We start from the raw sequence: 19,879 nt of genomic DNA, 5'->3' as shown, positions 1-19,879 counted from the left end.
AATAGGATTGAAGTTAAGTGAAGGGAATGATAAACAGTGCCTTCAATAATTAAATTTTTATTTTTATACTCAAGTATTGCAACAAACCACAACATATTTAGTATGTTCAATTGTTTTGATCAATCTCTAACTCAAGTCAAGACACAAGTCAATTGATTTAGTTATGGATTTTAATCATACTGTTAACATGAAATACCAACTGGTAGTTTCTGCAGAATCCACATGTTTTGTATAGGTATGTATCAACATTTTAAGATATCATTCACAGCACATCTTACACTGAAGTGGTATGAACATAATTGTGCATAATTTCTTCTCCTTCATACATAGCTAAGACAACCTCCATTGTTACAGTAATTTACTCTCATCTCCTTGAGAAACTTACATACAAGTTTGCAAAATATTGGAGCAATTGAAGAGGTACCCATGAATATGGTGATAGAAAAACTATGAGGGAAAACACATGCAACAGTTTTGCACAAAGTCAAATATTACAGAAGTGAACAGAAACTAGGAAATCTTTGTAAAACATTCACCTCTCGACCATAATGGCACATATTCTGTCTTAATTCTCCATACTTGATCTTAACCAATATGTAAAAGTATCACAGTATTGCAGTCAGTTATTAAGTGTAGGTAAGTACCATTTGTTCTCAGTCCATATTTACCTCTTTAATTAATCCAGTTTTCCACAAACTGATTTACATTTCTAGGTGAAGAGCAGATACTTTAATAAAGGAATAAAGAATGGCATTTAACATCTTTCAGTCATAATGAAAAATCTTGCTAGACTAGTCACTACAATTCTGGTAGCAAAATTTAAGTTACCTTAAAGAAATTCCTCCATACACTAAGTATGATACGGATTAAGGATATCAGTTATAACTGTAGAAAACAAAATGCTCTTGTATTACAGAAATATTATGAATACTAGCAACATAATAGGCTTTTGGAGACATGAATTCGAAACTGTTTAAGCTTACTGAAATTAGGTGTCTTCTCTACAGCTTGAGAGGATTTAACAGAATTAAAATAAAATCTAGAGACATGTTATAATGCCATATTTCGTCCTTCAACAGAAATCTGAACAGCTCTACGAACTTGTTTGGCACGTTTAGCATCAATGAAGGTTTTATAATGTTTCTCAAATTTAGTCATTTGCTTCTTAGTGGTCTGTAACAAAATATAAATATAGCAGACACGCTCACACAAGCTCCACTGAAAGTAAATCAGTTAAATTTAGAATATTTACCCGACTCATGTCAACATCAGTTTTCCATTTAGGCCGATTAACATATTCCTTGTTGGAGGGCATAGGAACTCTAGCACGAGAAACCCAACCTTTATCACCTGGCCTCAGTGCACCACTGAAATAAAGAGAAAAAGGAGTTAACATAAAGAAAATTAACCAATGGAAGTTTAGAACTGATTACTTGTATTGTTAATACCTTCCATCATCAGCTGTAAGAGCTTTGCCAAGTTCTCGAGGTTGTTGCTCCTCTCTATCATCATCCTCTGATGCACGTCTACGCTTAGGGACCTGCTCAAGATCGCGCTGTAGACGTTCCTCTCGACTCAGAGCTGCCGATAGATTAAATTGCTATTAAATTGCATAGGAGTTGTTTCAAAGTATAAAGAATTGTAAAAGCTTACACGTGAAATCAGTGGAGACATTAAATATGGGGCGAGCCCAATCACTTATAAGACGGCCTGCTCTGTCTTTGTTTTCCTTGATTTCTTTAGGGTGTTTGTAGAGGTACATTACTGCTTTACCAATGCCAGAGTGCTTCAATGAAGATTGGTCAATGCGTGGGAACTGTAGATGTAGAAGCAATATATTTGAATGTCAAATTCAATAAAATGAAGGATGGATAGATAATTAACATTAATGTTCTTATTGTACTCACCTCTCTCAAAAGTTTCAGAATATTCTCGCGAATACGCAGTGATGGTAAACTACGATCAGGCATAGGGGCAAGCCAATCCGTAAGAACAGATAGCACATTGTGTTCAATAAATGCCAATTGTAAATCATGTTTTCTCAATTGTGACATTACTTTAGAAAGCATGGCAATTTTGTTGGTGGCTGGCTTGGCCTCTTGATTAAGGCGTCGGTCATCCTGGAATTGATTCATAAATGAAAAATAAGAGTGGAAAATGAAAAAAGGAAACTAACAAGTGCAAATGCACACGCAATATTATTTTTAAGGAATACAAAACCGTACATCAGCTGCAGTCTTCATGTCTGCAAGAAGTTGAGCAATTATGTCATCATTGTCATTAATAATATCAATATCTTTCCTTTTTCGTTTTTTCTTCTCTTCTTTTTTTCGTTGAAGCATAACATCAAAGTCTGACATACCAGTATCATGACTAAAAAAACCAAGTGAAAGTAAATGTCAGCACCCTCGTATAGAAATGACTGTCATGCCATATTAAAGAAACTAGACTTACTCCCTTGACGGTCCTTCATCTGAGTCCTCATCAGCGACTACAGCGCCTCCTTCAGGCTTCTCCTCTACCATACCTCCTTCATCTCCACTTGCCTTTCCCCCTACGCCACCCTCATCATCAGAACCTTTTGGTTTCTTTTTCTCCTACAAATATAAACAGAACAATACAGGTGGAAAAAAGACCATTGCAAAAAGAAAAGAAGAATGCCACCATTGATACTAACCACTCCTTCACCCTCTGAATCTGATAAAACATCTCGACCGGGTCTCTTCTTTGCTCGATTGTCACTGCGGCTGCCACTTCGACTTCGGCTCCGGCTCCGGCTCCTACTATGACTTCTACTTCTGCTCCCACTTCGGCTGCGGCTTCCACTACGACTCCTACTGCCACTTCGGCTTCTACTACCGCTTCGGCTTCTACTGCGACTCCCACGACTGCGTCTTCGGCTTCCACTGCCACTCCTACTCCGGCTCCTGCTACCAGACCGACTGCGACTTCTACTACCAGATCGACTTCTACTGCGACTTCTCCTCCTGTAATTTGGGAGGGGAAATTGTTTATCACTATTTACAAAAAAAAGTTTAAAAAGTTAAATGCACTCCACACTCACGATTTTCCATCCTCTCCTTCCGAATCCGACAAGACGGCCCTTTTTTTCTTACGTCTTCCTCTGCTGGAATCTGACTTATTGCCTTCATCTTCTGAGTCAGAAGCTAAAGCTTGAGTGCGCTTTTTCTTTATTTTTTTGACTTTACGGTCAGGACCACTACCCCCATCAGATCCACTTTCACTTTCAGCATCACTACCCTTCTGAGACCCAAATTTCTTGGACTTAGCTGAGAAAGAAAACGTTTTATACTTACAAGACACATAGCAAGATACATGACAAAGGGAAGTAAAATTTCCTTACCTTTCTCTGGATCAGACTCACTGTCGACAACAGACCTTCTTTCTTCCACTTCTGAAGGGCTCCTAGATCGAGACTTTGATTTCGACCTTGACCTCGATCTTGACCTCGATCTCGAACGTGACCGAGACCGGGACGCTCGACTTGCACGAGCTGCAGATCCTGACCTAGATCTAGATCTTGACTTAGATCTAGATCTGGATTTAGATCTAGATCTAGACTTGGATCTAGAGCGAGAGCGAGATCTAGACCCAGACCTTGATCTGGATCGAGATTTGGACTTAACACTTGATCTTGAACGAGATCTTGAGTGCCTGGATCCAGACTGCGATCTTGATCTCGACCTCGACCTTGAATGATTTGAGCCAGAGGCCCTTGATCCAGATTTGGACCTGGAGCGTGAGCGAGAGCGAGAATGTGACCTAGATCTAGACCTTGAATGGGACTTGTTGCGGGGTTCTGACCCTGCCCTTGAGCCTGATTTTGATCTGGAAGAAGAGAGGACTTGATTAATAGAGCTTTTACCTTAATCAACAAATTATAAAGTTCACTGTGTTTTTAAAACCATCACCTGGAGCGTGACCTAGAACCCCTTGAACCTGATGCTGCCCTAGAGCCTGAAGCAGCTCTTGAACCAGAGCGTGATCTAGAGCGCGATCTAGAGCGTGAATGGGAACGAGAGCGTGATCTTGAAGCATTCCGTGACCCATTTTGAGATCCCACAGGAGAAGCCGATCCTGACTTTCTGGATGGAGATCGTGACCGTGACCCTGATTTTGATCGAGAGCGTGATCTGACTCTGGAGGAAGGAGATCCGGATCTAGAGCGATGTCCTGAAGAAACAGATCTAGATCTTGATTTTCTTGATCTAGAGGAACGTCCTGACTTGTTGCTAGCAGCAGACTTCACAGACTCATTATCACTCTGGTTACCATCAACCACGGGGCTGGATGGGGTTTCGTCTGTTAAAGAAAACATAAATAATATCCAAGATTACTAAAAAGATGGTGAGCAAATAACAATATGCAGATTTCAACTTATTGAGAAGCTTAAGTATAAGGAACAACTTATTTTGGCATTCACTTCGATAGAACATAATCATACATAGTGTAGGTACCAGTTAACTATGAAAACAATACAAATTGTAAACCCTCCCGATTCTATTCGCACTCAAAATAAAGAAAACTGGAGCAGTTAAGCGTGCGCCATAATACATACAATATCGCACATGAAAAGTTTTAGGTTTGAAATTCTTGGTAATGCAATACAACATACCAGAGAAGTGGATTTAAATAACATAGCTATTACACATCATAGCATAAACAACCTAACCCCTACACCAATGAAAATCATATTTGCAAAAATACTTGAAATTAAACCGAGCTACTTATATTATGGCAAGAAATTGTTAAGAGGGCGTTTTTACAGAAAAATATAAATTCAATTTGCAATACTGACAAACAAAACACACAAGAGGAATTCAACCATACGGTGAGAAATCTGTAGATATTACAAACCTTGCTCCATCCTTCGTTTGTATACAACCAAAGAGGCCAATGTTTTCAAGGAGCATACGCCTAAGGCGCAGCAAATTACCGAGTGTGTCGTTCAACCAGATATGTTAAATTTTAACAAACTTGCTGACACTAAAGCAAAATAGTCAGGTAAAAGTAAGGTGTGCTGACGGACGTCAAGAACGGAGACGCCGCTGCCGCTGCTCTGCTGCCCCCTCCCCCTCCCTCCCCTCCTCCCCGCTCCCCCGGCGCGCAAGAGGAATGTAGGTATGACAACATTAGCTGCTATGATAAACCGTGGTAACTCTTTGTTTGAAAACAATGTCTTGATGTCTTGAACATCATAGAGATTTTGTGTTTTCAATATAGGGATGCGGGTCAACCGTAGAAAACTGATTTAAATGCAGCTAGCGCCAGCAAAACCATACAAAAATAGTAATGGTGTAGTCAGTTTGTTGGTTATAGTCTCGCCAAAAGGCGCATCTTTGGGATGCTATTGTATTCATATTGGGAATTACAATTGCAGTTCAAAAAGAAGTGCGAAAGCGGGAAAGTTTGAAGCATGTTTAAAGGCAATTTAACTTTGCGTCTTTGAGAATTTTGCAATAGGAGCGTAGGGATTAAAGTGTCAAGAAAAAAAAAAAGCAGAATGGAATATATTTTTTGAAATTTCTTCAATAGTCGTAACGAGTTAATAAACACCATTTTTAAGATTTATAAATAACAAAAAATATTTCAATTCAGGGTCACATTGACATGATAAACATTGTGATGTGAATCGTATGAACACAAATATGTTTCTTTTAAAAATGAACTGACTACCATGGTAGCACATTTTTGGCCTCTTTTCTTTGGCTAGCTTTCTTCTTTCTTTGACACTAAATAACTAAATTCACAGCAGGCGTAAAAAGTACACTTAATCTGCTCCCAAGTCATTATTTAAAATTCATATCAGTTGTAATAAGTCAGGAGCATGATAAAATAAGATCTACTGATGAGTTACATTATTAAAAAAAAACTATCTTTGCTGTTGAGGAAAAAGACTTTTGTCATAGTTTCACTACATCTATGAACTTTTGTCCCATCCTCCCGTACCTAAGTGTCAGAGCATCTCTGCTGTACTTCCTCTTTGTATCTAGTCTATTAGTTGATTGCATTTTAATATATCACAGGCATTTTTATCTTCAGAGAGAGCATTTTTAAAATCAATTTGACAAGAGCTCCTGCGACTGTTAGCAGGAAACTTTAGGCATGAAGCATAGTCCTAAATTTATCCATATACAAGAATACTAATAGGATATTACAGTGCTTATGACCTGCATAACAATTTATTCATAATATCCTCTTGAGCTGATTGTCAGTCTCTTTCCTTTGTAGAACAAAAATCACCATCATTCTAGCTTATCTGTAATAAGCTGTTGCAGATATTCAAGAACCTTAGTATCTCTCAAAATTCCCATATGGTCCACCTGAAGAAAAAAAAAAGAAAAAAAAAGATTTTTACTCAATATTTAACATAAAAACCAGTATTTTAAAAAATAATGAAAAGCCTATATTACCTTTGGGAAAGTTTGATGGTATATTTTCTTTTTCTGCTGACTGGCCCAGTGTAAGCACCCTTCCAGGCTTCTTTTGTTGACTGTGCCATCGCCATCACCATTTATGAAAGTAGGATATCCATCTGGGAATTTTCCAGACTTGTAAACTAACCTGGAAGACATTTTTCCTTTATGTAAAACTTAAGTATAACACAAGAAAATTACATTTGTTTTATTTTTTGTTTTTTTACTTTACCTGTCAACAGTATCTACTCCAAATCCATGTAGACAATGAACTTCAACACCAGGAGGTGAAAAGTTGAGGGAGTAAGGCTCCACATCTTTTCGCATTTCCCAACCAAGGGGATAGTTTATATCACTGTTGTAATAAGAAATATTTAGTTGAATGATATACAACTCAATACAGGAAGAAACATGCAACTTACTCAAAAAATGCCTTCAGATTGTTGATGGTATAGTTTTTGTTTCCTGTTTGTACCAGTACTTCTGACTCTTTCCAGAAAAGGGGAGATGGCAATAGCCATGACAAGCTTGGTGAAGTTATTTGCATTTCACGTAAAATGCTTTCTCGTAAAACATAAGATCCTAAATCATCCCCTGCAGCAATGACATTGAGAAGTTTAGGTATGATAAAACACATTCACCTTTCAACATAAAAATAGAATTGAATCTTACCGACAGCAAACACTTTTAGGGCTTTAACAGAGCCACCCCATGCCCCACTGAGTGTGACAAATGCTCGAATATACTGATCTTTCCATTTCTGACTCTGTTGCTGTAGAAAGACTAATGTCATAGGCCCACCCATACTGTGTGCAATCAGGATGACAGCTTTCTTTCCATTCATGTTGTAAGTTTCTTCCACCAAGACCTTGAAAGCTTTGAAAAATTCTTGGTGTTCATCTAAAACATGATAAAATAAAATTTAAAAAACATAGCAGCATTAGATTTTGTAAACTAAGTCTGTTTACTGCAATTATTTTTTGTATAATGAACTAACTAGGAGCTCTTCGAAAATCATAAGGTGCCCCTCGAAGTGAAGTGTTTCTGTTGAAACCATGTTGAACCAGCATGTTTCCAATATCTTTGAAGTAAGCACCAGGAGAAGCTTGACTAGGGTCCAACCACTCTACGACAGCTGGGTCACCAAATCCAGGTACTCTCGTCTCTACACCCAAAGGTGTTTCAGTTTTACGTGTAGTGCTGTTGTACACCAGTTTAATGTTGTCAACCTGTCACAAATGACAAAGAACAGAGGTCAAGCAAGAATAAGATAAAAACATGGGCACACAAGATAAGATACACAAACGTCATCCACATACCCAGCAATCAATGACAATTGGCACCAAAAGTTCTAAGTTTAACCAAATATTGAAAAAGTCATTTGTATTTTTCTCACAGACATAGTGAACTACCTGACTCTTTGATAATTTTGCATCAATCTGACTGCCGCCATCACCTGGAACTACATACAGAGAGCTTTAGTATATACTTACTAATTAAAAATTTATATGATACCTATGATATTTGTTGGGGGATTTGAAATAAACCCTGATAATTGACATAAAATGCGGTTCATTGGAGACAGATGAACAGACTTACTCATGATCACGGGAAATACATTCGACGAGGCAGGAGCAGAAGACACTATGTAACCTAAGCTCATGACAGTTATCACAGAAACGATAATTCCAACCCGACGAGAAGTAGCAAACATTGTGACAACTGCACTTCAATTTAGAAGAAATCCACAGATACAATATAACAACTTCCAAGATTGCTCTAGAGTTCTCTGCTTGACGCAGTTGTTACGCAAAATACATTCCTAGTCACAGCAGATAATACGATGACTGCCTACTGACTTGACAAACAACAAACAGAGAAAGGAAGGAGTAGGGGGAAGAGGGGAGGGGTCTTCAAGTTTCAACTGTTTCTGGCGGCAGCGGGAGCGGGAGAGTTTGTATGACACTAATTGTTCACTATTGGTAAGGCCAATTTGGGACAGATCTCGAACTTCAACAACAATAACGGAAATAGTAAAAGCTTGCATTTCACCAATTAATTTTTTTCTAAAGCCTTAACCTGAATCTAATCTCTAATTAATGAGTGGACACCACTAGGTCCACCAGGGCATGAACAAATATGCAACCCTTTCTCAGATTAGTGAACAAATAATTTTTAGAGAAAGTTATTGTGGAGAAACTTAGATTCAATCTCATTTCAGAAGAGGATAGTTTTGAGGTTGGAGGGGAGATCTGACCTCCCTTTCTTGGGTGCTGTAGCGGCAGCAGTTTAGCAGCAGCCAACATATGTCTCCCCGGTGAAAAAGTTTATGTGGCGAAGTGGCATCTTTGTTTGATTTTTCCATTACCAATTCGACTTATCATTGAATAAAATAAAATGCACAGTTTTAGAAGAAAGGAGGAGAATTGAATGTAAGTGGTGGATACCATTTTTATTTGTAACAAAATATGTATTACAAATATGAATGTACAAGAAAAATGGAGATGACACGAAACCTGATAAAGTCAACTTGGCAGTGATTTTAAGATGAATTTTCAAAGACATAATATTTACAGTTACACAGTATTAGAATTTACATTCAATCGATAACATGTTTTATTTACAGGCACATGTTAGGGACGGATGGTCATGATATGGCAACTTTTTTTTCAAACTGCTTGAACATAGAAAGAAACAGTCTAAAACTGATTAAGATGGATGAAAAATATATTGTTTATCTACTTATCATCAAATATAGAAAGTAACGTCAAAGAGCTTAATTAATTTAGCATCCAGTTCACACTCCAAAACAAGAAAAAAGCTACCATACAGAGATCATTGTAATAAATAAAATAACTACATATAAACATCCAAAGCTTTCCTTTAAGCTGTTTACGTTTCCACTCTGTATTAGTGGAAATCTCTTCACAAAAATCTGTCAGCTTACACTTTAAGTTAAATACAGTTTTATTACTATACAGACTCAGTCAAATAATTTTGTAAGGACACAAGAAAGATGATTTATTCAAAAACCTAACAAAACAGTAAAACACATAATATTCACACAATCAAAACAATCTGTAGGTAGATCAGCATGCCGAATAACCTAATCACCTCCAAACAACATGAACAGTTTCAATAAAGGACAGAAAAGGGCATTTATTTAAATTGATAAAATTCTAATCACAAAACATTATCTAATGTGTCAATGCTTTAAAATAAAAAGCAATGGCAAAATACAAAATCACAGGTCAGCTTAAAGATTAAAATTAGCTTAACATAATGATTTTTCAAATACACTTGAAAATATACTAACCAAAAGGCACATAAACTCCATTATGTAGTCCTAAAAACTACATAGAAGCTGGTGTATCACAGATAAGAGGCAGCATATCTGTTTACTTGCTACACTTCACATAATGGCCATAATTACAATTAAATTGTTCAGAACTACTAGCAGTCAAGTATTATTTAGGGAGCACAATCAATTGAAAGTCTGTAATTCTAGCCAGCAAAAATAAAGCTCCAAAATTCTGCATTTAAAGTGCAGATATTAACTTTGGCACACCTTTTCATGAAAGACATTGGCACTTTGTGCCGCTACTTAAAATATGGAGACCTTAAATGAAATTTTGTAGATAAATGAGATCACACAAATGATGAAAAACCTGGTAGAGGTGCCCTTGATCTAGCCATATTATTCATAATGATTTGACCTCCATTTAAACTCATCACTGCACTTCCTTCAGGCTCAGAGTCTGTATAACTAGAGTAATTTCGTACTGGTTTTTGTCTCTTCCAAGATTGACGTAATGAATCATTAACATTAGCATAGTGATTCACAAATGAATGAGGATCTGAGCGTTCGCTCTCTGGCTCACTCTCTGACCCCTAAAACAAAATGGAAAGAGGAAATTAAAATACTAAATTCTAGACAGAGTGTGACAGTATTTATGTATTATATTTGACAGTGCTTCATTTTACCTGGGAGTCCGATGAGCTTATCTCTGATGGCTTTTCAGTGACACTACTGTCATCTGGATTCTCATCATAACCCTTAAGACTTTCCTCGTCACTATGGTAAGCAACAGAGGCTGGGGATGGTCGAGGTGGTGATTTCCCCATCATTGGGGCGGGTGGACCAGGATGAACTGGTGCAGTTTTCCTTCCCAATGTGTTCCGCCTGCCCATGGTTCCCATAGAGCCCATTGGCCCCACAGCTCCTGCTTGGTGGCGAGATCGGTACAGTTCCAAAGCAAGCTCCTGACGGTCATCCATATCCATGGCCATTGATTCCTCAAGAGTTTTCTGCGATTCCTCTGCACAAATAATACAAGTCATTAGATTCTTCTGAGAGACAACTAGGTAGGTAATAAGCAATCGAATTATGTTATGGTACATACGTTTGTATTTGTAACTTTTGCTTTTTACGCACAGTATTGCTATGACACAAATGATAATAATGACAAAGAAAGCAGCTAAAGCCACCATGAACCATGTTTGTCGGTAAAAAGGTTTCTGTTGCAAATAGCCATAGTCAAGATATAGTTTTGAAGGTGTCAGAATCTGGAATAAAAAACAATTGCATGATTATTATGAAAGGATGTTGAAAATTAGAAATCAATACTGCATTTACATGGCTACCAAATAGTTTGAACATACCACTTTTTCTGAATATGCTGGGTAGCTCACACCATACTTATTATAGGCAATTACACGAAAACTGTATGATGTTGAAGGTAGCAAGTTATGGAAGGAGACAGTGAAATCCTGAAGTAGACCGTTTGCAGTTCTTGCGACAGTTGTCCATCGGGTTTCCTCTGGAAATTTTATTTCAGTAAAGGAAAATTAGACTGACTTCAATTGAACTTTTGACAGTCAAGAGTACATGTGTGAACTAATTACATGAAAATGATCTAGATCTATCTATTTATCAAATTTTTAAGACCATTTAAAAAAACCTAACTTTTTACACAATTAAGAAAATATTTCAAGTTGCAACAAGTGGGTTGCATTGCAGTACTGTGGATATTATGTAATGGCTACCATAGCGAATACAATTTACAGTAACTAAACTAGATGGGTGTGCACTCTCAGTGGCGTATTTGCTCAAAACTGTGATTTACATGCTTTACATGACTTACGCTGTAGCCAATCCTCATGGACTGAAGAATTACAAGAGATTGAAAAAAAATATTTCTTTAAAAATTGTAAAACTATATACATTTTTTAAAAATATCTACAGTTTGTGTAAAATGTTCAATTATTTTCACAAACATCACAGGGATTACCCACCTTTTCTTTTGGTCTGAACGTAGTAACCAAGAATTGGTCCCTTGCCTGAGGCACCATTTATCCAGTGTAGATCAACACTTGAAACAGTATTTCCTAAAACAAGCTCTTTAGGGCGAGTAGGTGAACCATCTTGTGGTCCTGTGGTGACATTAGCACTAATAGCAGGGCCATAGTCTATTGTCTGAGCTCGCACAGTAACCAAGTAAGTGACTTCTTCTTCTAGAGTTTGTATTGATAGACTTGTACCAGATACTTTCTGCTTCACCTGCTTACTGAAGCCTGTCACACATCAAAGAGAAAAGACTTTCAAGTTAGATTCAACAAAAATACAGAATATTTACACATGTGCATAACAGGAAACTTACGTTCATTCTGTTCAGCAGTTTCATAAGTCACAATATACCCAACAAGCTCGCCATTGCGCTTCTTAGGGGGATCCCATGAGACTTTTATGCTACTCATTGTTATTTCAGAAAAAGACAAGTTTGTTGGAGGCCCTGGAAGTCCTTGCAGTGTTCTCACAGTAACAGGTGCTGATCTTGGCCCATCACCAGCAGGATTGAAAGCCAACATGGAGATTTGATATTGAGTGAACTTATCCAGGAAAACTAAACTGTGTGAATGAGATGTAGCTGGGACAACTTCAAGCTCTTCCTCTTGAGAGACTCTATCATCTAATGGCTGAGGAGACTCTGTTACTAAGTAATAAATCTTTGAGAAAAAGAAAAAGTAGCAGTTAGGTAAGCACATATAGTACTAAATTAAATGTATATAAAAACAAATTAATTGTTTTAAAGTTATTACCTTATAACCCAACAAGTCTCCATTTTGCTGACTTTGGGTGGGTGGTCTCCATTTTAAACGTACTTCAGTGGGAGACAATGGCTCTGCCTCTACTGCCTGGGGCTCACCAGTTGGAACAGCTTCTCCCACATACACAGTGACTGGAGGACTAGCAGGTCCAGCACCTTGAGAATTAAATGGCAGCACCACCACTTCATAGTTCTTGTCACGTGTCAATCCAGCAAGAACAATACTTGAAGACTGCAAATAAATTTTCCACATTGTGATATGATTTTATTTTTGGTTAACAAAAGCAAAGAGACAAAAATCTACCAAAAAAACAATAACTTACATTTATTCCCATTGTTTCTTCTTTAGGTGTTGCTTGAAGTGCTGTAGGAAAGTCTGAAACTGGTTGGTATACAATTCTGTAACCACCAGTGACACTTTCTCCAGACCAAGCTGCTTCAGGTAAGGTATTCCAATGCACTTCTACACTTGTTGTTGTTATAGGGACAACTCTAAGGCCACTGATAGCTTTTGAAGGGGCTGCACTAAGAGTTCGCACTTCAGCACTCTCAGGACTCCAACCACTCGGACCCATATCATTGTTGGCTTGGATCCGAAAACGATATGAAGAAAATGGTTTAAGGCCAACAGCAGTATATGATGTCGTAGCAGGGTCAACTCGTTCAGGGATAGTTTGCCAGGGTCCCCGCCCTTCTGCTACTTGCACAGTGTAGTACCTGTATTTTAAAAGTTTCATAGGTCAAATTGTAGGTTGTTGATGAGTAAAACTAAAAACTGACAATGTAATTAATGTATTACCTGAGTGGAGCAAAACCATCTCGTCCAGGAGTCCAACTGAAAGTGATATGAGCACTTTGAATCTGGCTACGAGAAACTTGGGGTGCAGATGGAGGTTGGGGAATTTCTCGGTTATTAGAAGTCAAAACCAAAGCTGTGGCAGTTTTTCCCCAGCCAAGTCGAGTTTGAGCAGTTACAGAAAACAAATAATACTGCTCAGGCTCAAGTTCTGTTGCTCTGAAATTGTTAAAACAAAAACTTAAATTAGCTGTATTCTTCAACCAAAGCCTTTCAGAGACTTTTAAAAACTAACCTGAATGTGCGATCAGAGGGGGGAAATTCTCTTGAAAAATTAAAGGCATTGCCCTTGGATTCAACATGATATGTTACACGATAAGCCAAAATTTCTCCATTTGGCTCATCAGGTACATCCCAAATAATTCGAGCAGTAGTAAGAGAGACATCAGGGAAAGAAACATTCGATGGAGCACCAGGCGCTAGAAAAGATTCAAGACATTAAAAATCAAACTCTGCAAAGCTCAGATACTAACGAAATCAGACCATGGGTATACTCACTGTCTTCAAAAGTGCGAACCCGAACAGGTGGAGCAGAATGCTCTCCATCACCAAGCCGTGTGAAAGCCAAAACTTGAATATTGTACTGAACATACTTTCTGAGTTCAGTTAGTGTTGTAGTGAATGTAGAATTACTAGCTATAGTTTTATATTGAACTGACACTATTCCACTTCCCACTCCCATGGGAGCTGCAGCCGCATAATAAGCCACCTATAAAGTTAAGTGTTGTGAGTAATAGAACAAAGACTAGCAAAATCAAGGTAAATAAGGTAAATTGATATCTGAAGCACTTACTTTGAAACCTTCTATTTGGCCATTACAGTGTTCCCGTGGGACCTCTCCCCACCGCACAACAACTGTGGTTGATGAAGTGGCATTGGCTTCAACATTCATAGGTCCAAAAGAAGGAACTAAATGAAAACAATCAAAAAGTTAAAAATATTGCAATAGTTATAGGGTGATAACTATTTTGTTTGTTAGTGAGTTTTCACAGTTTTCACACATACCTGACTCTCTAGTCCTTTCAACTGCCTTGGGACTTGCTTGTGATGACCCAACATCATTAAAAGCTCTCATTTCAATTTCATAAAGAGCAAACTCTTCCAGTTTATGTAAAATGTGACTGTTGGCAGTGTGGTCCTCAATACTTACACTCCTTGGCTCAGAAGGTATGCCACCAGGAGGAGCAATTTCCCTGAAAGTAATATTGTATCCTCGTGGGTTTCCAAACCATTCAATTTGTTGTAATGGCTAAAGGTGCAAAAAAAAGAATTAATTTCAAAACTATGGTATAGTATGATAATTCTAATAATTCAAAAAATCAACTTACAATCCACCGAACTCTCAGCTCTGTTGCTGACATAGCTCGTACGGTAACATTAAAAGGTGGATGGCCCGGGGGAGCTTGAATGGTCTGAAACTCTTTGGTAGGCTCAGATGGGGTACTTGGGCCTACAACATTATTAGCAATGAGGCGTAATCTGTACAGAGAGAAGGGAGTAAGCTTGTTGACAATTAATGTTGTGGCATCAGGAGCTGATTCTTCATAGACTGGTAGCCATGTACTATTCCTGGTTGTTTGAGCCTATAAACAAAAACAAAAAGATTATTTTCTGAACCTGCAACAGACGATTGATGTTTGGTTTGATTATAGTAAGTTTTGTTCACCTCAACAGTCCACTTTGTAATTGAGGAATTGCCATCAAAGCCTGGAGTGAACTGTAATACTACAGAAAAAGCTTCAATATTTGTAACTGCCAACTTTGTAGGTGGTTGGGGTAGCACAGGTTCTACTCCTGATTGCAGAGATGCCACCCGAGGAGTGCCAAGTCCAACAGATGTGGCAGCTCGAATAGTAAAGATGTAGTGGGTGGTAGCCTAATTTATTCAAAGGCAATAAGGAGAACATTTAGAATGGATTTGTTTGTAAAGTTAAATTTGTACTATTGAGAAACTATCATTACCTGAAGATGTTCAACTTTCAATCTTTGAACATCTGCTGTTAAGTTATGAACTTTAAGAGTATCAGGGAGATCTTTCACTTGGTATTTTAGTTGATATCCTGTGAGAATTCCATTGACAGATCGTGGTGGTGACCACCTTACAGTTACAGCACGGTCTGATACTTCATCAAATTGGAGATTGGAAATTTCGTCAGGAACTGTAAAAGATATTAATTATTTTGAAATAATGCTGTGCCAGGTTTATTAGTGTTAATTTATGAAGTAAACTCCTACCATCCTCATTTGTTCGCATTATAACAGGAAGACTCCTTAAGCCATCCCCAGGGTCCGTGAAGCACAAAACAGTAATGTTGTACTCGCAATATTTCTCCAAGTTTCCAATAATGGCAGTCTGCTCGGCTAAAGGGTCAAACAGACTAGGTGGGACTGTCTCCATCTGTGCTGCTTCTTCTTCAGTGGAAGGATCACCCTTCCATGCTTGCAGCTTGTACCCTTGATTGATGCCATTAATTTTTTGTGGATCTGGTGGCCGCCACCAAACTTGAATAGCTGTTGAGTTAAGAGCAGTAACCCTCACTTGGGTTGGTGCAGCTTCAGGTACTGGAATAATTGATTGAAATGAGAGAATGTGAGACAACAATTGGTAGATACCCTGTACACTTGGAACATACAATGTACAGTCATACAATGAATCTAAATTATTATTGAATGCTCTGACTTACCTCCTTCTTTGGTCTTAATTTTAACTCCTTCACTGAAGACTCCTAAACCTTTGTTATTATATGCAGCTATTTGGAAGACATAGTCTTTCCAAGTGATTAACTCTTGAACAAGGCAATTACGCTGTGCCTCATTGGTGATGTTGCGGTAATTCCAAGGACTTCCGTTGTAACCATAAAGTCTGTACCGAATCATGTAGCCAAGTATTTGCCCATTGCGATGTTCTTCAAGCGGAGGCTGCCACTGTGTTATAATTTCTGATGATGATCTTGCAGATCCCACCAAACCCAGAGGAGGACCAGAGGGTGCTGCAAAATGAGACACAAGTCACATGTTAAAAATTGAGCACACAACATTTAGTAAATTCCCAACCAAAGTTCTTGATAAATTTGTTAGTGGCCAACCTTCTTGAGGCAGTTCAATGACGTTGCTCGGTTCGGACGGCGAGCCCTCTCCCACGGAGTTAACGGCGCTCACACGGAACTGGTACCTGGCGGCCGCCTTGAGGTTCTCCAGAAGGACCCAGCGGTGAGTCGCGGACACGTTGGACAGCTCCGTCACCCACTGGATGAGGGAGGCGGGGAGTTCTGCAAACAGAGAAGGTCAAAGAGGTGCAACTGGAGGGGCGGGGGGCGGGCCCGTGGGGCGGGCGTGTCTGGGACTCGACTCACCTAGGTCGGACACCTCGCGCTTCTGCACGATGTACTTGACGACGGGGCTGTTGCCGTCGAAGCCCGGCGCCCAGCTGACGTTGATGGCGCGAGGCGACACGAGCTCGTTCCTGGACGCGCGCACGTTGGTGGGCGCGAAGGGCAGCTCGAGGACGGACAGGCGGGCGGACCGCGTCTCGTTGCCGCCGGCGCTGTGCAGCGCGCAGGTGTAGTCGCCCACGTCCGAGGCCCGCACGGCCTGGATCTCCAGGGTGCCGTCCGAGGACACGGTGATGCGCTGGCTGCTGGGCGACGCGCCGTTCACCTCGCCGATGAGCTCGTGGCCCCGGGTCCACGACAGCCGGTACGGCACCGACGAGTCCCCGGTCACGCGGCACTGCAGGGTGGCCGTGTGCCCGAGCAGGACCCTCGTGTCGGCCGGTGGCTGCGCGATCTGCGTCCGCACTGCAACAGGACGACGGGCGTGAGCACGAGTACAGGCCACAGCCGTGCGGCGGCAGGCCGTTGCTGCTGTGCATGCGCGCACGCGTGCGGGGCAAGCCGAGTGCGAGGCCGGGGAGAGCTAGGCCAGAGAGCTACGCCAGCGTACGTACCCAGGACGGCGAGGTGCGCCGAGGCGGTGACGGAGCCCGCCTCGTTGGCCCGGATGCACGTGTACTTCCCCTGGTCAGAGCGGCGGACGGCGGGCACGAGGAGGTCGCCGGTGTCCAGGATCTGTCCGCGGCCGTGTCCCGACTCCTGCTTGCTGCCTGCATGGGGGAAGGTGGGGAAGGGCCAAGCAAAAGCACACCGTAAGGAAAGAGCGGCAACAAATTTACACAAACTGGAATTTTCACATTTTAAAATAAAAACAACAGCTTTTTGGACCGACGACGACTGCTACTATGGACATAAATTTACGCGTCCAAACAGTGTATTCGACAATATAGTAAACTATGAAGGTGTCCAAATGAACGCACCACGACGAGACGCGAGTGAACGTTGGGCGCCAAACCAAACGCACCGCACTAGAGTGCCCTGGGCGGGCCGCCATCTTCGCACGGCTGCTAGGCGGGCTGGCCTACCCAGCCTGTGGCAGGCGCTACGACTTGCGTCACCTCGTGTAACGTTCAATGTTGGCACACCTTTGCATATGGCTACTACTACTACTACACTACATTAAACTCAGCATCATCATCTACGACACTAACAGCAGTGCTTATACAATAGGGCATCATCTATGTGCAAGGAATGAATGAAATGCAATGAGTTGCAACGGAAAGCCAGGCGCACACAGAAGCTGCGCAAAAGCTGCAGGCGCAGGCAGGTGCTGCATCACAACAACTGTTTCCACTTTCATTTTACCTCTTGAGGTTGCATTATTGCACAACATATCAAGCAAAGTCCCGGCATATGATGACTCATCATAAGTTCATCGGGGTCGAGTAACTCCCACAGCGAAGTTAACCCCCTCTGCTTGTGATTTTAAAGAACGTACCGTCGAATATCCAGGTTGCGTTGGGAGCGGGCGAACCCGCCGCTCTGCAGCTGAGCGTGGCGTCCTTGCCGTCGAGCACGGTCACGTTCTGCGGCGGCGTCTCCAGGACGGGGGCGGCGGCTGCGAGGGGGCAACAGAGAACAAGCGTGAAGCGGGCGGGCAGGCGGGGGTGTGTGAAGTGAAGTGGGGATGCTTTAGGGGGAGGCAGGGAGGAGGGCGCAACGCTCCGTGGTGCGGTGTGTGGTGCGTCGCGGCCATAAAGCGTGCCGAGCGGGGAGAGCGGGCGAAATAGGATCTTCGAGCAGGTAATAATCGAAATGTCGTCACAAAAAAGTTTGTGATTAATTAACAATGATGGGATTGTCAAATTTTGCCGCGCTTTACAAAAGAAATGAATGAGAACAGAAAAATTCTGATACAAGGTGTAGTGACTGAATAAAGGAAACAAGCACCGACGAGCACGAGCCTTGGCAGATTTAGTGCCTCGTTGTTGATCTAATCTCTCTTGTCTCATTCACCCGCTAAATGGAACTCTGCCCCCGGGGTTTGAAAGGGGTGAGAGAGAAGAGATAGGAGCGGAACCCTCGGACCCTCCTCTTTCGATCACTCTCCCGCTTAGCAAACTTAAAATTGATTCAATGAATTACCATGCTAGCCATGCTATTATTAACTAGAACTATAGACTAGGGTGAGCAGCAGGGACTACAAAATAAAACACACTAGAACAATTAAAAAAAAAGGGAAGACTAAAACAATTAAAAAGGGTGTTCCATCACAATACCATTCACCTCCGTACGTACAACAATTACCACTAATACCTTTAGTTGTTTTTCGTAATTAAGCAAAAAGCTTTGCACTTTTTCAAAATGTACGATTAAAAGCTCTGGCTGTGAGGATATTTAGCGTCCTAATGGAAGAAATACAGGAATACAGCACGGACTGGGCTGGGCAGGTGGCTGGTGGTGGTTGGGTGCTCTTCCATTGTACGCCGGAGGGAAAGCTTCGGTGATAACACACACACACACGCATACGCGCCACACAAACAAACAAGTGACAAGGTGTACACACAATAGGCGTGGATCTCTTGACACGCGGCTCCACACAAACGCAGGCGAGGGGGTGGATGTGGCTTGGGGTGGGGTGGGAGGGGAGGGGGCCGTGCTGCTGGCGCTACACGCGGCTGAAACTAAAAGGATTGCCCAACAGGAGAGGAGGGGTCCGTCCATTCTAATGACCGCAGTTGTATGGTACACTCACACACGCACACACACATGCAAATTGACTACAGGGGAAACAGCAAGTCTGCCTCTCCTTCTCACGCAAGCAGACGTGCTGGACTCGTACGTCTCAGTTGGGGGGGATCCCCGGGCGGCGATCGAGGCGCAGAGATTTCTTTCAATACAGCAGGAGAAGCCCGACGGCAGCAGGCCACTATCTCTATTACTTCTACCCGCGCCCCGGCCGGGCCAGGCGCCGTTTCCCGTTCCGCCCATTGTTTTTCTCTATTTTTATTTTTTCCCGAACAGGCCGGCCGGTGGTCCTGGTCAGACCGAGCCGAGCAGAGACCCCAGACGTGCATTCAAGTCTCCCAGCCGCCGGGACTTCCCCCTCCATACTGCACTCGCGTCCAGCACGCCACACACACACAC

At 41.3% G+C, this 19,879-nt stretch overlaps 3 protein-coding genes across 4 annotated transcripts in view; all 3 read right to left on the bottom strand.

The window, feature by feature from the left end:
* Positions 1–41: 41 nt before the first annotated feature.
* Positions 42–5,093, bottom strand: LOC113217492 (IWS1-like protein). 2 transcript variants are annotated; one of them, XR_008011054.1, is made up of 13 exons: positions 4,879–5,093; positions 3,933–4,323; positions 3,365–3,849; positions 3,065–3,290; positions 2,678–2,987; positions 2,455–2,597; positions 2,226–2,373; positions 1,908–2,120; positions 1,654–1,816; positions 1,449–1,581; positions 1,253–1,367; positions 984–1,173; positions 42–885 (listed from the first exon to the last, which is right to left on the bottom strand). XR_008011054.1 is itself a non-coding variant. In XM_026437406.2 (12 exons), exons 1-12 carry the CDS (start codon positions 4,886–4,888, stop codon positions 1,051–1,053), a joined length of 2,460 nt encoding a protein of 819 aa, XP_026293191.1. In that variant the 5' UTR covers positions 4,889–5,093; the 3' UTR covers positions 42–1,050. The 2 variants fall into 2 exon arrangements, 1 of the variants encoding a protein (XP_026293191.1); XM_026437406.2 differs by having other exon boundaries at positions 42–1,173.
* A 437-nt stretch (positions 5,094–5,530) lies between these two features.
* LOC113217505 (phospholipase A2 group XV) lies at positions 5,531–8,314 on the bottom strand. The gene is made up of 8 exons (XM_026437429.2): positions 8,037–8,314; positions 7,757–7,899; positions 7,435–7,666; positions 7,110–7,337; positions 6,860–7,031; positions 6,670–6,792; positions 6,435–6,585; positions 5,531–6,344 (listed from the first exon to the last, which is right to left on the bottom strand). The coding sequence occupies exons 1-8, from the start codon at positions 8,149–8,151 to the stop codon at positions 6,267–6,269; spliced, it is 1,242 nt and encodes a 413-aa protein (XP_026293214.1). The 5' UTR covers positions 8,152–8,314; the 3' UTR covers positions 5,531–6,266.
* Positions 8,315–8,870: 556 nt separating this feature from the next.
* Positions 8,871–19,879, bottom strand: part of LOC113217494 (protein sidekick) — a 22,428-nt gene continuing 11,419 nt past the window's right edge. Inside the window, exons 6-26 of the mRNA XM_052266770.1 lie at positions 17,347–17,502; positions 16,754–17,197; positions 16,487–16,669; positions 16,085–16,390; positions 15,636–15,962; positions 15,363–15,559; positions 15,067–15,276; positions 14,729–14,983; positions 14,406–14,649; positions 14,194–14,309; positions 13,899–14,109; positions 13,636–13,819; positions 13,344–13,559; positions 12,868–13,261; positions 12,537–12,776; positions 12,098–12,443; positions 11,733–12,011; positions 11,100–11,257; positions 10,841–11,003; positions 10,422–10,756; positions 8,871–10,328 (exon numbers count right to left, since the gene is read on the bottom strand). Coding sequence (XP_052122730.1) covers positions 10,086–10,328; positions 10,422–10,756; positions 10,841–11,003; positions 11,100–11,257; positions 11,733–12,011; positions 12,098–12,443; positions 12,537–12,776; positions 12,868–13,261; positions 13,344–13,559; positions 13,636–13,819; positions 13,899–14,109; positions 14,194–14,309; positions 14,406–14,649; positions 14,729–14,983; positions 15,067–15,276; positions 15,363–15,559; positions 15,636–15,962; positions 16,085–16,390; positions 16,487–16,669; positions 16,754–17,197; positions 17,347–17,502 — 5,207 coding nt within the window. The 3' untranslated portion in view covers positions 8,871–10,085. The remainder of the gene's footprint in view (positions 10,329–10,421; positions 10,757–10,840; positions 11,004–11,099; positions 11,258–11,732; positions 12,012–12,097; positions 12,444–12,536; positions 12,777–12,867; positions 13,262–13,343; positions 13,560–13,635; positions 13,820–13,898; positions 14,110–14,193; positions 14,310–14,405; positions 14,650–14,728; positions 14,984–15,066; positions 15,277–15,362; positions 15,560–15,635; positions 15,963–16,084; positions 16,391–16,486; positions 16,670–16,753; positions 17,198–17,346; positions 17,503–19,879) is intronic.

The sequence above is a fragment of the Frankliniella occidentalis genome, unplaced genomic scaffold (genome assembly GCF_000697945.3).
Source record: "Frankliniella occidentalis isolate FOCC.00 unplaced genomic scaffold, Focc_3.1 Scaffold42, whole genome shotgun sequence".
Classification (NCBI taxonomy): Eukaryota; Metazoa; Arthropoda; class Insecta; order Thysanoptera; family Thripidae; genus Frankliniella; species Frankliniella occidentalis.
Note: the sequence above shows the minus strand (reverse complement) of the source record. Positions and strands in the feature narration are given on the sequence as shown.

Excerpts from the sequence above, each read along its gene's own strand:
- LOC113217492 (XM_026437406.2), bottom strand. Across the intron at positions 3,850-3,932 it reads GGTTCTAGGTCACGCTCCAG|ATCAAAATCAGGCTCAAGGG; the intron begins GTGATGGTTTTA and ends CTCTTCTTCCAG. Across the intron at positions 2,374-2,454 it reads GATGAAGGACCGTCAAGGGA|TCATGATACTGGTATGTCAG; the intron begins GTAAGTCTAGTT and ends TGGTTTTTTTAG.
- LOC113217505 (XM_026437429.2), bottom strand. The coding sequence starts at position 8,151 with ATGTTTGCTACTTCTCGTCGGGTTGGAATTATCGTTTCTGTGATAACT. Across the intron at positions 7,900-8,036 it reads TGTATTTCCCGTGATCATGA|TTCCAGGTGATGGCGGCAGT; the intron begins GTAAGTCTGTTC and ends CTCTGTATGTAG. Across the intron at positions 6,586-6,669 it reads GGAGTAGATACTGTTGACAG|GTTAGTTTACAAGTCTGGAA; the intron begins GTAAAGTAAAAA and ends AATGTCTTCCAG.